Source organism: Megascapheus bottae, chromosome 26 (assembly GCF_031878675.1).
Source record: "Megascapheus bottae isolate mThoBot1 chromosome 26, mThoBot2.hap1, whole genome shotgun sequence".
Lineage (NCBI taxonomy): Eukaryota > Metazoa > Chordata > Mammalia > Rodentia > Geomyidae > Megascapheus > Megascapheus bottae.
In genome coordinates, this window is record NC_143534.1 from 20,904,624 (window position 1) to 20,919,553 (window position 14,930).

At 37.9% G+C, this 14,930-nt stretch overlaps 1 protein-coding gene across 3 annotated transcripts in view; it reads right to left on the bottom strand.

Moving 5' to 3' along the window:
- Mpp7 (MAGUK p55 scaffold protein 7) overlaps positions 1–14,930 on the bottom strand; it is a 188,184-nt gene that overhangs the window by 85,119 nt on the left and 88,135 nt on the right. For all 3 annotated transcript variants that reach the window (XM_090319105.1, XM_090319103.1, XM_090319102.1), the window contains exons 4-5: positions 6,953–7,030; positions 2,173–2,253 (exon numbers count right to left, since the gene is read on the bottom strand). In XM_090319105.1, coding sequence (XP_090175231.1) covers positions 2,173–2,253; positions 6,953–7,030 — 159 coding nt within the window. The remainder of the gene's footprint in view (positions 1–2,172; positions 2,254–6,952; positions 7,031–14,930) is intronic.

The following is a 14,930-nucleotide window of genomic DNA, read 5'->3' on the forward strand; positions in this document are numbered from 1 at the left end:
GGTTGGTTAATAAATCTCTAAAATTACTTTGAAGGTCTATCTTGGGTCCTGTTTCAATATAGTGAATTAAATATTCAAAACAGAACAGCAGAAAGAAAGGCATAATGCCTTATGTGAAGCTGATCAAATTAAACAATATTTATTGAAATGAACTCTAAGAAACGAGAATGTGGGCTTTTCTTTCTTTTCTACTGTTTCTGTTTTGCTTTGTTTGTTTGTCTGTCTTCAGGAGGGTAAGGAGAGGCACAGAAATGGAGAGATAAAAGATGAACAAATGCAGCGATGGTACTCAGAGAACACTCTGTTGAAAATGAGTAACCTGCAGGTGAGAATGGGAGGAGAAAACTGGGAGAGAACAAGGGAGGAGGTGACATTGTCTAAGAAAAAGTGTACTCTAGAATACTTGCCTAGCAAGAATAAGTCCCTATGTTTAAAACCCTGTACCACACACAAAAAAAAAAACTTTCTTCCCAAGACTGGCTAACTGGTTAAACTAGCTAATTGCCAGTGCCACCTGGCAATGTTTTACGCAAATTTCTGATCCATTCTTTACTCATCCTGCCGTGTAAATATGAAAAATAAAACATCTCATCTAAATAAAACTCACCTAAAACATTTTCCATATAAAGGACATGACCCATTTTATTACTATAAGATTTCATGCAATGTAAGTTCCTAACACACTTGAAGTCACAATTCCCTCTGGAGATGAACACTAGTTCCTTCCATATGGCATAATTTATTACTAGCTATTCTACCTCAATATTAAACAGAACATCAAAATGTTTTATTTTGTCTTGTGTTCTAGTCTAAAACATTTCCACTTCAATTTCCTATGCTTTTGACCTATGACAATAATCTCAGATGAGCTTAACAAGCTTCTCGCAGTTACACTGTCCTCTGTGTGGCTGATACATAACATTCTATGGCCAAATGAAGAAATCTTCAGAGCAGCCTCTGGCTAAAAATCTCCTTCGAGCTTCCAGCTTTTTAATATCCCTTGTCTTCAATATCAAGCAACTTTTCTGCTCTACATTTATCCATGTTCTTTCAAAAGTAAAATTTAGCTTTCTGAGACACAACAAATCAATTATCCTTACACAATCACATTACATCCAGACAGAAATTTTCATTCAACGTTCTATATAAATCGTACGATAAAGGAGCCTTTTAATATGGAAACACAGAATTTTGATGGAATTATGTTTTATATACAACTGCAACACTGCCAGGCTGAAAATCAGTACAGGATTTTAATCGTAAATGATCTAGAAGAAGAGGAAGAATTTTGAAATCACTTCCTCGAAACTAATCACATTTGAGGAACAAATAAGACACAAGCTTGGGAAGAAGTCGGTAGGAAAAATGAGTCTGTCTACCAGTAAGTTACAGGTATTTTACACGAGAAAACCGTTCTGTTCTATAAAATGAAATGATATTTTGAAATGTAACTTGGTAAGAAGGACAGAAAACTGGGGAATGAAAAAGGAAGAAAAACAGACAATGTGAAATAGTTAATATATATTCACCTTGAAATACCATTAACTGGCCATGTGAAATAACACAACCTAAACAACAAAAAATGAGTAGGTTACATGAATATGTATGTAGGTTACATATTCATGTAACCTACTCGCGTAGGTTACTTTTCCTTTGGGGTAGGTTGGGGTTGTGGGGCTTGAACTTAGGGGCTGGGCACAGTCTCTGAGCTATTCTGCTCAAAAGGTTAGTTTTCTACCACTTTGATTCACAGCTCCTCTGCTGGTTTTCTGGTGGTTAACTGGAGATAAGAGTTGTACAGTTTCCTGCCTGGACTGGCTTTGAACTGCAATCCTCAGATCTCAGCCTCCTGAGTAGCTAGGATTATGGGTATGAATCCCTAACACCCCATCTATTCTGTGCTCTTCATTGAAAAGGACAGTGACCTTGAAGCCACACTATATTTCTCCAATTCAAACTCTGAGCTCCCCAATTAAACTCCTGGGTAGTTGAACATTATAATTTTTTAAAGAAAACTCTACTCCTTTTCCTTAACACGATATAGGCTACTAACATACTGCACACTACCTGAATGCACAGTCGCCAGAAAATTGATGCCTAGAACAATTCATTTGACAGCTCTGAAAGTGGCCCTTTTGGAAGATATTTATTACAGGCCTAACATGTCCTCACCTTCACGTTGGGTTTTGACAGCAGTTTCAACAGCTCTCTGACCTCGCTGTTTAATGGCTTGTTCTGAAGCTCTTCAGCCAGCTGCAAGGGAGATTACATCGACATAAGTCAGGTTTAAGCAAGAACACCGTGAGTGTGCTATGTCACGAGTGAGAATCGATTTGGCTGCAGGTCATTACTTGTCAGTGCTACAGGACAAGACATTAGGAAAGAATAGGAAAGTATGTTTTTTCACAGGCTCTTGGTAGACCTGATCCAAACCAACTGAAATAACCATATCAGCCGGAACACATCCAGATGTACTAACATGAGGGCAAATCACAGCACTTCATCTGTGGAATGGTCTTTTGCAGGCAGACAAAGAACCATTTGTATAAAAGGATCCGATCAAGCTTTGACACTGTACGAGAGGGAGACAGAGAGAGAGACAGAGAGACAGAGACACAGAGACAGAGAGACAGGCAGAGACAGAGAGAGAGAAAGAGACACAGAGAGACAGAGAAAGAGAGAGCCAGTATGTGTGTGTCGGAGAAGTACTCAATGAGGTGGTAAAATCCACAGGGTATCCAAAACTCTACAGTAGCTGTGTTATTTAGCACTGGAGTAAAAAAAAACAAATAGAATGGTCTAAATAAGAGTAGATGACCTGAAACTTTTTTTTTCAAGCAAGAAAAAGTTTTCATAGCCACATAATGACAAAGGATTATTTAACAGAAGTTTTCTCCTATGCAAGCTATGATCTTTACCATTAAAGCTGATAAATGGCTAGCATTCACCATTTATATATGACCTTTCACCCCAATATAAGCCGTTAGCTGTCTGTCCTTGTGGGCAGCTTGTGCGAGACCTCAACTCAACTTTTGTTGAGTTTTTCAGATGTGTTGACGGAAGGAAAGGACTTCTAGATGACTAAATTATATCCTCCAATGATTCCTTCAAAGAGGGAATATAAGAAATAAACCTCCTAAATTCTTCAGTATCAACAAACACTTTTGTCTGACCCTCAAAATCGAACACCAGTTTGGCTGGATACCGGATCCTAGGCTCAAAGCCTTCCTCTTGCAGAGCTTTAATGATATTGATCCACTGACTTCTAGCATCTAAAGTACTCAGAGATAAGTCTGCTGTCAAGCGGATTCCTGTTCCCCGATAGGTTACTGCTTTCTTCTCTTTGAACGCCCTTAGGATTTTATGTTTATGACTGGCATTCTGAAGCTTCACCAAGAGGTGCCTGGGAGTGGGTCTCTTTTTATCAACTGAACTTGGTATTCAGTTAGCACTCACAATCTCAAAACTGGAATCCTTCATTTCTGGAAAGTTTTCTTTAAGTACCTCCTTAATTATGTCTTCTGCTTCATTCTCTTGGTTCTCTTTTTCTGGAATTCCTATCAGTCAGATGTTGGAGCTTCTAAATTTGTCTTCTCTATCTCTTAGCCTTTCTTTGCTCATGATGTGCTTCGTCATTTGTGTTGTGCTCCTGGACAAAGCCTCCACTTCATCCTCTAGACTGTATACTGTCATTTCAAGGAAGTTCATCACGTTAGAGAGATCATCTATTGAGTTTTTAATTTCAAGATACTTGGATGACCACTGTTTATGTTCTCAACCTTCTCCTGTACCTCCCTAAACATACGGATAACACTTCTTCTGAAGTCTTCTTCCGTTTCCTGGAGTAAGACAGCTTCTCTAGATGCCAGGTCATCTGCTTGGAAAGCTTTGTGTCTTTTTTGCTATGGATGTGGTACCGAGGAATCGAACCCAGGTCTTCGTGCATGCTAGGCAAGCACTCTACCACTAGGCCAAACTCCAGGCCCCCTGAAACTTTTATTATATTTACTTATACAGGCTAAGAAGTCTGTTAAATATAAGCTAAGTTTATCATAAACTCCTAACGGTTTAACAACTACTCTGGTTCCAAAAATGCGAACTCTATCTATTTAATAATGAAGAATTCCCATTTGTTGAGTCTATCTAAAGAAAAGATTGGAGTTTTCAACCTGCCTCATGTTCAACATTAGATTTTGATTATTCTCACTACAAAAAAATGATCTACATTTGACACATGGATTATTTGTGTTATGCACATGTGCGCATGCATGCATACACATATCAAAATACTCTCCTGTACCCCACAAATATAAACAACCATCATCTTCCAATAAAATATAGATACAAATTTTGAGAAGATCTTCCTACCAAAATTTCTATTCAATTTTGGCTATAGGAAGGATAACATAAATTTTATAATAAGAAAAGCAAAACAAACAGGAAAAAAGACTGAAACTATTAATTGTACCATGTATAATTCAGAAAGTATGAATGTATTTTTATTTTAGAACTCTTCTTAAAACATTACATGTAATTTCCATTTGCCTGTCCTGTTCCTACCACGTTAAAAATGATAGCTCTTCTCTCTAGAAAATGACTTTTCTCTAAAAAAAAAGTAAAATCAGAGAAAATTGATAGGTTCACTAATTACAAAATAACTTTAATGGAAAGTTTAACTTACAAAAAGACATAAAGGGCTCTTCATATTCTTTAGTCATTTAATATTCAATATATTTTAATATTCAAATGTATTACTTGGGTGATATTTTACGGTTTATCACAATTACATAGTCATTTTTTGCTTTCTTTTTTCTGCAGGCTAAAACTCAAATAAGAAGACCTCATACATGCTCCCACAGAGCAAGAGCCCCTGGTTGGGATTCTAAATTCTTTTTAAAGAAATGTTGTATTATGACTGGGGCTTAATTACACTGTTGTTTTTACAAAATAGTTCCCCTCAAAACCCTCAACAATAATTGTTCTTGTGTTTTTGTTTTTTTAATTATCCTGGGGGCTGGGAGTTTGGCCTAGTGGTAGTGGTAGAGTGCTCGCCTAACATACATAAAGATCCAGGTTCAATTCCTTGGTACCACTTACATAGAAAATAAAACGCCAGAAATGGTGCGGTGGCTTAAGTGCTAGAGATCTATCCTTGAGAAAGCCTGACAGTGCTCAGGCCCTGAGGACTGACAAGCTCAAGCCCGAGGACAAGAAAGAAAGGCGGGGTAGAGGGAGGGAGAGAAGAAGGGGGGAAAGAAAGAGAGAGAGAGAGAGAGAGAGAGAGAGAGAGAGAGAGAGAGAGAGAGAGAAAGAAAGAAAGAAAGAAAGAAAGAAAGAAAGAAAGAAAGAAAGAAAGAAAGAGAAGGAGGGAGGGAGGGAGGGAAAACCAAGCAAGCAAGCAAGCAAGCAAAAGAAAGAAAGAAAGAAAGAAAGAAAGAAAGAAAGAAAGAAAGAAAGAAAGAAAGAAAGAAAGAAAAGAAAACCTTGGGCCAGGAGTGTGGACTAGTGGTAGAGTGCTTGCCTAGCATTCATAAGCCCTAAGTTCAGTTCCCTGATAACATATCCACAGAAAAAGCCAGAAATGGTGCTGTGACTCGAATGGCAGAGCACTAGTAAAGGTCCAAGGACAGTGCCCCTGAGTTCAAGAGTCAGGACTGGCAAAAAAAAAAAAAAAAAAAAATTACCTTTAGTCATACAAAAGGATTTCAATTCAACATATTAGTTTTTTAGTGCAATGCATCTTGATCAATATCAGCTCTTGCATTCTCCACCTCAACCAAGGCCCCCCATCGTGTCAACTTCACTGGTTCCACTTTTACATATCTATATTGAATAATATGCCTGCATTCATCCACATCCACTCTGCCTTTTTAAAGTAGGTCTTAAGATTTTTTTAAATTGCAATTGCAGTTTACTTATGCTACTATATTTAGACCTTTATTTTCCTTCATTTCAAGAGTTTTGATTCTATAATGAAAAAGTAAGCTTCCTCGCTAAATGTAGGCACTGAAACAGGCTTATACCTGTAAATAAAAATGCAAGGGAGATGTCTGAACACTAAATAACGCACAACTTGTTCACGTATCGCATACACTTTATTTTCTGAGAAAATTACCTACTACAGTAGACTATTACTTTATGGCTCTGGTATTTTACTAATCTGAATTATCATTTGTTTGAAACTAAAGATAATGATCATAAAGAAAAATGATAATAAAGAAAAAATTAAAATCAACAAATAAGCTACAGGCTTAAGCTATCACAACACCCTAAGCACAGTTTGAGTGTAGCTGAGTGTTCTCACAGCTTATCCAGGTGTGCTCTCAACTCATCCGAGTCCGAAACTTAACAGTGGGATCTGCAAGTCAGGGCCCCCGCCCTTGGCTTAAAATAAAATTATAGCTACAGGAAATTAACTACTCCATCAATGCCAACTGCTTCTAAAGTGTACGTTTTGGTTATGAAAGGTAATTTGGAAAAGTCTAATATCCATAAATCATCACTATACTTCATAATCCATTTTAAAAACAATCCCGTCTTGTTATGTATTTCATAACCCTCATTCCTATCTTAGTACCTGTCATTTTTTAGTACTGTCAGCAATATAACTATGTCATTTGTCTTTATTTCTCCAAAACATTCCCCTTGTGTAAGATTTCCTCAGAATACCAGTGCCTGACAGTTTCTTTCTCCCCATTGAGTTTCAAGTTTTTAAAAAAAAAAAAAATCTTCTGTGATGTAGTTAATCAGGCATACAAGGCGGCTACAGGCACAATTTTAGGACAAGAAAGTGGAGGGAAATCAAGAGAACATCATTAACATAAGCTTGCAGTGCCTGGGCTTTTAGAAACAATGCAAGGTCTGGGTTTCTCTCTTGTCTACACTCCTCTCCGGGCACAGGGGGCTTTCACAGTGGCAGACACATCCAGTGCCCTCAGAAAGGCACACTTACATCATTAGCTAACGCTGCCGCACTGTGGAGAATGGGCACAGGACTCTGCTTCTCATAGTAGTGCAGTTTTTCATGAATCTGGAAGGAAACCAAAGGGATATGAGTTGGAACAATGCAACAATCACAGATAATTCAATAATTCTATAACTGTGAATCGAATCAGGGCCCTACTTAGCACATTCTAAAGTCAGGTGTTTAAGCATCTTACCAATGGCACACATACATACATAAATCATCAATTACTGTGATCAGGACATACAACCTGACTCAAATAGAAACAGCCTCTTCATCAAAACCACATTCCTCCTGAAAAAACAAGTTGGAGTTCTGAAATCTATCATTTCTAGAAATACACTGTGTCCCTGCGTCAAGAATCACTTATACTTTGCAGGTCTACTGAAAACACAAATTAAGACTAAAGGAGAAGCAAGAAGCCAGCGGCCCACCTTAGGATAGGTGGCAGGTGAGGGCCACCAAGAAGCTGGCACGCCACACACCTGTGCTTCTCATAGCTCCATGTTTCTGATGCCAGCTTTCCCCCAAATTCAAATTTAGAACAAAAGGATTTCTCACCAGTAGAGATATTTCTCACACTACTTAAGTGAGATCACTTTTTCATGTGATACAAGTCAAGTACATTCAGTAAATAAGATAACGGGTCTTTCACTTCTTAGCATCAGGACCCAAGAAACAAAAAGGCAAGAATCTATGTGATGTCAGACGTTTCTCAAAGTCTTAAATTTAAAGACATGTAACAAGCTTTGATGAATGCATAACCTTAGATGATTCAGCTTATTCTTTTTCAGCTCTTACGTAGAAGTTTTTTACATTTATACAGGAAAAAAAACCACTTTAGTGTTTCTTCTACTTGTAGTAGAAGAAATCTGTCCCGTTATATATATAAAAACAGTTGTATCTCACAATTTTCTGATTTTAAGAGGTATCAAATGATACACTCTTTAGTTATAGTCAAAGTTAAGCAAGCTCTATAAAAGTTGAGAAGATGGATTTTATTTTGAATAGCCCGATGCTCAGAGGGGAGTCTATTACCTTTCTGGCAACCTGGAACCTAATGGAAAGCATCAGGGCAAGAATTTTGACAGCTGTGATAACACCAATATGATCTTGGTAATATTTTGACATAATTCTGTGGAACTTGTAAGTTTACATTCACTGCATTGTAGGAATAAGCCAATTTGAAAGAAGGTAAGCTATAAAATGAACACAATGTAAGTTTGTGTGAAACTATGGTTTGAAACAAAACCCAGCTATACTAAAAGCTAAATGAATTTAATAGTGGGTCATCTCAACATACACAACCATAAAACACTAAACTTACCCTCTGTATCAAACTTATCTACAACACAGAGGCATAAGTAAGAGGATTAGAGTCCAGGACAATGCAGGGGGAAAAAAAGCATAAGACCTTATCCAAAATAATAGGAAAAAGGCAGGATGCAAGTGGTAGAGTACCTGCCTACCAGAGATTAGGAGAATCAGGGAACAGGGGAAATTCTAATTATTAAAAATGAAAATTCATGAGACAATTGCAGCCTAGAAGAGCTGAAAATCACATACTATGTTGTATAAGAACTTTTTTTTTAAAAAAAGTAGTGACATGATACTCTTAAGAAAATTAAATAATTAAATCTTCCTCCAAAATGAAAAACATAGCAGTCAAAAGCAAAAAGACAATGCAAAAAAATGAAAATTTAAGCCACAAAGGACAAAGCAATAAACAGAACAATGGCAACAGTATGATCATGTATTCTCCTCTTCTAATGGTAATATATCAATCTTCATCTTTCTTTGGCTAATTTTCTCAGTCAATATATGGGAAGAGAACTATACAAAACTTCACTGGTAACCAATAGAATAACGTTGATTTAAAAGAATAAATAAAGAATATTGATTTTATTAATTTTGTTAGCCCCTCACATCCTAATTTTCCTACCTTATATATCCCTTGTGTATGCGTGTGTGTGTATTATCACGTAAAATCAGCACTCATGCATTTTAAATTTATCAAGAATTTTTTTACAAGAGGAATATTCAACTTCACTAAATGCCTTTGAAGTACATAGAGCTGTATAATTCTTTTAATGTGTCACAATATTCCATTAGCTTACATTCTAGTTAGAATTCCTCTATCAGTAGTCATAGCTGAGACTTACATTTTCTTTTTGGACTTGTCTTCATTGGGTTGAGGTTAATGATAGATTCTTGGGGGGAGGTGTTTTCTTTCCTTTTTTAAATATTACCTTTAAGAAGCTGTACAAAGGGTTTGCACATACCAGTTTATAAACACAGCTCATCTTCATCAATGTCACCCCTTCTACCATTCTTTCCCACCTTTCTTAACTCTTCCCATCCCCTTTATTTGCCTGGTTCTATTTTCTCATATAGCATTCATCCACCTCTGCACTCATCTGTAAAGGGAAGGGTTTGAACTCAAGAGTTTTGCTCTTTCTAACAAGTGTTCTACCACATGAGCCACGCCCTCAGCTCTACATAGGATTTTTTTTAAACCATGCAGGCATTCTTTTTTTATTAAAAAATTTATTAACATTGATTCTTACATCATATTTCAAATGACATGTTTAAAAAACAAGTGTTCAAGAAGGGAATCTCTATATACAATCATTAGCACTTATGTGTTCTGAAAACATCTCCATTGCATTGGATGCCCTTTTATTTAAATCTCACTCCCTAGAACATAACAGAGTATGATCTAATATGACCAATTTTATCTCTTCAGGTTCACTTCATAGCAATTTCTCCAGTGAGCTTTTTTTCCTGTCTCTATCACTAGTTGCAAGGACTAGTATTTTCAATAGAAAAACATGTCTTCTTTATAAATATGGCTTTAAAAATTACCTTTATCTACTTAAGGAAAAGCATTCTTAAGACTTATTGGATTTCTCTCATGTGTGAGTGAGTGAGTGTGTGGGTGTGTGTGTGTGTGTGTGTGTGTGTGTGTGTGTGTGTGTTCAGGACTGTAACTCAGCCTGGAAAATGTCCTTGGGGTGCTTTGATCAAGGTTAACTCTCTACCACTTGAACCATTACTCTACTTCTGGGGTGGGGGGGGGCATTGCTGTCTAATTGTCTAAGCTCATAGACTTTACTATCCCTTCGAGCAGTGATCCTCAGATCTTAGTCTCCTGAGTAGCTAGGATTTCAGGTATGAGCCTCTATTGCCTAACCAGAGTGTTTTTAAAGAATTGCCTTTAAGTACCATTTTCACTTTGTAATTTTTTATTTTGCTATTTTCATCTTAAGTAATTCCTTCTTTAAGCAACTCAATCCTATATAAAACTTAAATTCTGTGAGACATATAAACAACTGGAAAACAAAGAAGACATACTGCTAGAATTTAAATTTTTATTTTATGTTTTAGCAATACAGAGATTAGAACTCAGAGTTTTGGTCTTGCTGCATCAACACTCTTGCACCAAAGATATTCACTATGATACCCCCTTCTAGAAGAAAGATTCTCTGAGATCATTTAAAAACAAAACAAGTTAGAGTGTAAGTGATTCCATCCAATCTTTCTTTTAGAAAGGAACACAGGGAAGAGTTGGAAATACCATCCATCATATACAGACCAACTCCTCATTATTTTATTGAGCATTTTTTTGCACTTTAAAGATAATTATCCTTAATAATTTAAATAATTTATAGCTTAATAAGTTTTAAATGATAAAAAATAATAAAATTGTAATGATCAAAAAATTCAAAAAACACATTTTAGTTCTCCACATGTGAATTACTCAGAGTTCAGCCCATCTTCCTTATTGTCAGTTATACGAAAATCCTGTGTGGCCAAGTACTGGTGGCTATGCCTGGAATCCTAGCTTTTGAGGAGGCATAGATTTGAGGATCATGGTTAAACCCAGCCCTGGCAGGCAAGTCCTTGAGAATCCTATCTCTAACTAACCACCAAAAAGCTGGAAGTGGAGCTATGGCTCAATTGAGAGATCACTAGCCTTGAGCAAAAAAGCATAGGGACAGTGTCCAGGCTCTTAGTTCAAACCCCAGGACCAGCAGAAGAAGGAAAGAAGGAAAAGAAAGAAAGAAGGAAAAGCAAGCAAGCAAGCAAACAAGCAAGCAAGCAAGCAAGCAAGCAAGAAAGAAAGAAAGCAAGAAAGAAAGAAAGAAAGAAAGAAAGAAAGAAAGAAAGAAAGAAAGAAAGAAAGAAAGAAAGAGGGGGAGGGAGGGAAGGACGGAGCGAGGAAGGGAGGGAGAGAAAGAAAGAAGGAAAGGAAAGGAAAGGAAAGGAAAGGAAAGGAAAGGAAAGGAAAGGAAAGGAAAGGAAAGGAAAGGAAAGGAAAGGAAAGGAAAGGAAAGGAAAGGAGGAAGGAAGGAAGGAAGGAAGGAAGGAAGGAAGGAAGGAAGGAAGGAAGGAAGGAAGGAAGAAAGAAAGAAAGAAAGAAAGAAAGAAAGAAAGAAAGAAAGAAAGAAAGAAAGAAGGAAGGAAGGAAGGAAGGAAGGAAGGAGAGAAAGAAAGAAAGAAAGAAAGAAAGAAGAAAGGAAGGAAGGAAGGAAGGAAGGAAGGAAGGAGAGAAAAGGAGAAAGAGAGAGAGTGGAAGGGAGAGGAGGAGGGAAGGCGGGAGGAAGGAGATGCAGGTCATTAGGTGATATGATCTCCTGAGTATTTCCCTGCCCTTATTTTGGGGAAACTCTGCCTCCCGGAAAGCAAATAGTACCCAAAAAGGGGAAAGGAAAAGTGTTGATAATCCTGTCAAGCTGAAAAGGGGCATCTACTGTGCTTAATTTAAGTGACAACATGAAAATGTGGTTCCCTGAAAAGGGTCATTTTTAGAGGTACTGGGGGGTGGCTGGAGGGAATCAAGCTTATCTCCAGTTCAGTACTGACCTCCATGCATCCTGAGTGCTCACAGTTATTCCCAAGCAGCAGACTCTGTGGAACCACACACTTGCAGATACCACAAAAGTACTGTGACAGCTCATCTAACTTAAAACTCAGCAATTGGTATGCTTTTTTCCCAGGCCTTCTGAATTACCTGAGCACATACGCGTGACCACACAGTCAAATGGCAAAGCAATGAGGTTGCACTTTCTCAAGTACACAGCCAGAAATAACAAGAATTGTGGTGAAGGAAGGCCGCTGGGACAACTGGCACTTTACCTTCAAATGAGACCAGGTGTGTTACACAGCATTCTTAAAAGGAACAAAGCTACAAAGTCCTATGAAATACAAGCACCTCAGTTTTTTCTTAGGTTTACATTAAATTATGAAAAAATAGTAGGTGATCACTGATATCAAAGTTGGAAATTATTGTGTAAAAATTATATTTTAGCTGGGCATGGTGGCTCACGCCTATAATCCTAGCTACTCAGGAGGCTGAGATAGCGGTTCAAAGCCAGCCCAGGCACTAAAGTCTATGAGACATTTATGTGCAATTAACCTCTAAAAAATGTGAAGTGGGGCTGTGACTCAAGGGGTAGCGCAGTAGTCCTGAGCTAAAGAGCTCAGGGATAGTGCCCAGGCCCAGAGTTCAAGCCCTACCACCAACAAAAAATATATATATACTTTAATTTCAATTAAACAACTGTACTTGAAAATCATTTGACTTCCAATGTGGGGAAATATTATCAACTTTATATAATTATATAATTTTTTTTAAAAAAACAACAGTTATAAATCTCACATAAATTACAACTGCCCAACCACCCAAGCTTTCATTCATAAGATATATAAATATTACAGCTTTGAAAATAAACAAACAAAACAACTAGCTGGGTTCTGGTGGCTCACACCTATAATCCTAGCTAATCAGGAGGCTGAGATCTAAGGGTCACAGTTCACCGCCAGTGCTGGCAGGAAAATCTGTGGGAATCTCTTTTTTTAGCCAGTTCTGGGCTTCAGTTCAGGGCCTGAGCACTGTCCTTGGACTTTCTCAAAGCTCGAGCTCTACCACTTGAGCCACAGCACCACTTCTGGCTTTTTCTATGTATGTGGTACCAAGGAGTAGAACCAGGGTCTTTGTGCATGCTAGGTAAACACTCTACGACTACACCACGCTCCCAGCCCCAGCTGTGGGAATTTTATCTCCAATAAACAGCCAAACTAGCATTAGAAGAAACAAGCAAGTGGCTAATTAAGTACAGTATTCCATTTCCTCTGCTGTCCTTTTCCTTTCCATTCCCCTTCCCTTCCCTTCATGTGTGTGTGTGTGTGTGTGTGTGTGTGTGTGTGTGTGTGTGTACTCCTTTGTACAACCTGAAGATATAAATAAACAGAAAAAGGCATTTGAATATATTTATACCCAGTTAAAAATAATATGTTAAAATTAGCATGCTTATGAAAAAATAAACACATTCTCTTAAAATAATGTTTGTAGACAAGTGGCATTGTTTTTCAAATCTAAAAATATCTTTCTTTACTGGCGGGGGGAACCTGCTGTATTTTCCTGTTTCTGCATTCAACTTGGTATATATCTTGCTTTTATTAATGTATGTGTCGAAATATCAAGCCTCACTTAGACTTTCAGTTCAGAGAAGGAAAGACAGCCTTTAAAAAAAATTATTTTACTGTTAGGGTGATGTATAGAGGGGTTACAGTTAAGATCCATAAAGGAATGAGTACATTACTTCTTGAACATTGTTACCTCTTCCCATGATTCTGATGCAGTGTAACAAATAGAGTCTAACTTTAGTTTTCTACAGGTGTTTAACCAATTCTGCTAGCACCATTTTGGGCTCCCTTATCAAAGATAAGGTGGCCATACATCTGCAGGTTAATTTCTGGATCTTTAGTACTATTCCAGTAGTCCTCGGGCCTGTTCCTGTGCCAGTAGCAAGCTGTTTTGATTACTATAGCTTTGGAATAGAGTTTAAAATTTGGTATTGATATTCTTCCAGTGCTGCTCTTTCTGCTAAGGGCTGTTTATTCTAGATGGGATCTTTTATTATTCCAGATGAATTTTGGGGTTGTTTACTCCATTTCATTAAAGAATGGCATTGGGATATTGATAGGTATGGTATTGACTTTACAGATAGCCTTTGGCAGGACTGCCATTTTCGTGCTGTTAATCTTAATCCAGGAGCATGGGAGGTTTTTCCCATCTCCTTAGTTTTGCTTTAATTTCTTTCTTCAGGTTTTTAAAATTTGTTTGTTTACTGTTGGCTGCAATTGTATTAACCATGAAATGAAATGTTTCCTCATTTTGAAACGAGAGAGAGAGAAAACGAAAGTGAGACAGAAAGAGCGAGAGAAGAAGGAGGAGGAGGAAGTGGAGGAGGGAGGAGGAGGAGGAGGAGGAGGAGGAGGAGGAGGAGGAGGAGGAGGAGGAGGAGGAGGAGGAGGAGCAGCAGCAGCAGCAGCAGCAGCAGGGAGGAAAACTTATAGTTCCTAAAGGTACATACTTATCCCGCGAAAAAAGCAGGTAGTGCATTTACAAGCCATATAATCCCACAATCGCTTTTCCTTAGGAATGCTGGTTTGTAGAACAGTGGGAAGTACTTCCTGTTTCTTCTGTATTGAAAAGACTTGAGCAGGATGCTGGTGTCCGTCTCATACCTATAATCCCAGCAAATCAGGAGGCTGAGATCTGAGGATCATGGTTCAAAGCCAGCCTGGGCACAAAGTCCAGGAGACTCTTATTTCCAATTAACCACCAGAAAACTGGAAGTGGCGCCATGGCTCAAAGTGGTAGAGTGCTAGCCTTCAGCTGAAGAGCTCAGGGACAGTGCCCTCAGCCCCAGGACCAACCAAAAAAACAAGAAAAAGAAAAAGAAAAGAAACAAAGACTTGATAGCATCAATATGCAAAAAGCAATGCACCTACTACCTGATGAATGTAACCGTGACACCTCAATACATTATCCCGACAATAAAAAATAACAATAAAAACCAAAAAGACATGACTTACAAGTGGTACTGTGTGTGTGTGTGTGTGTGTGTGTGTGTGTGTGTGTTGGTCCTGAGGTTTAAACTCAGGGCCTGCACACTAT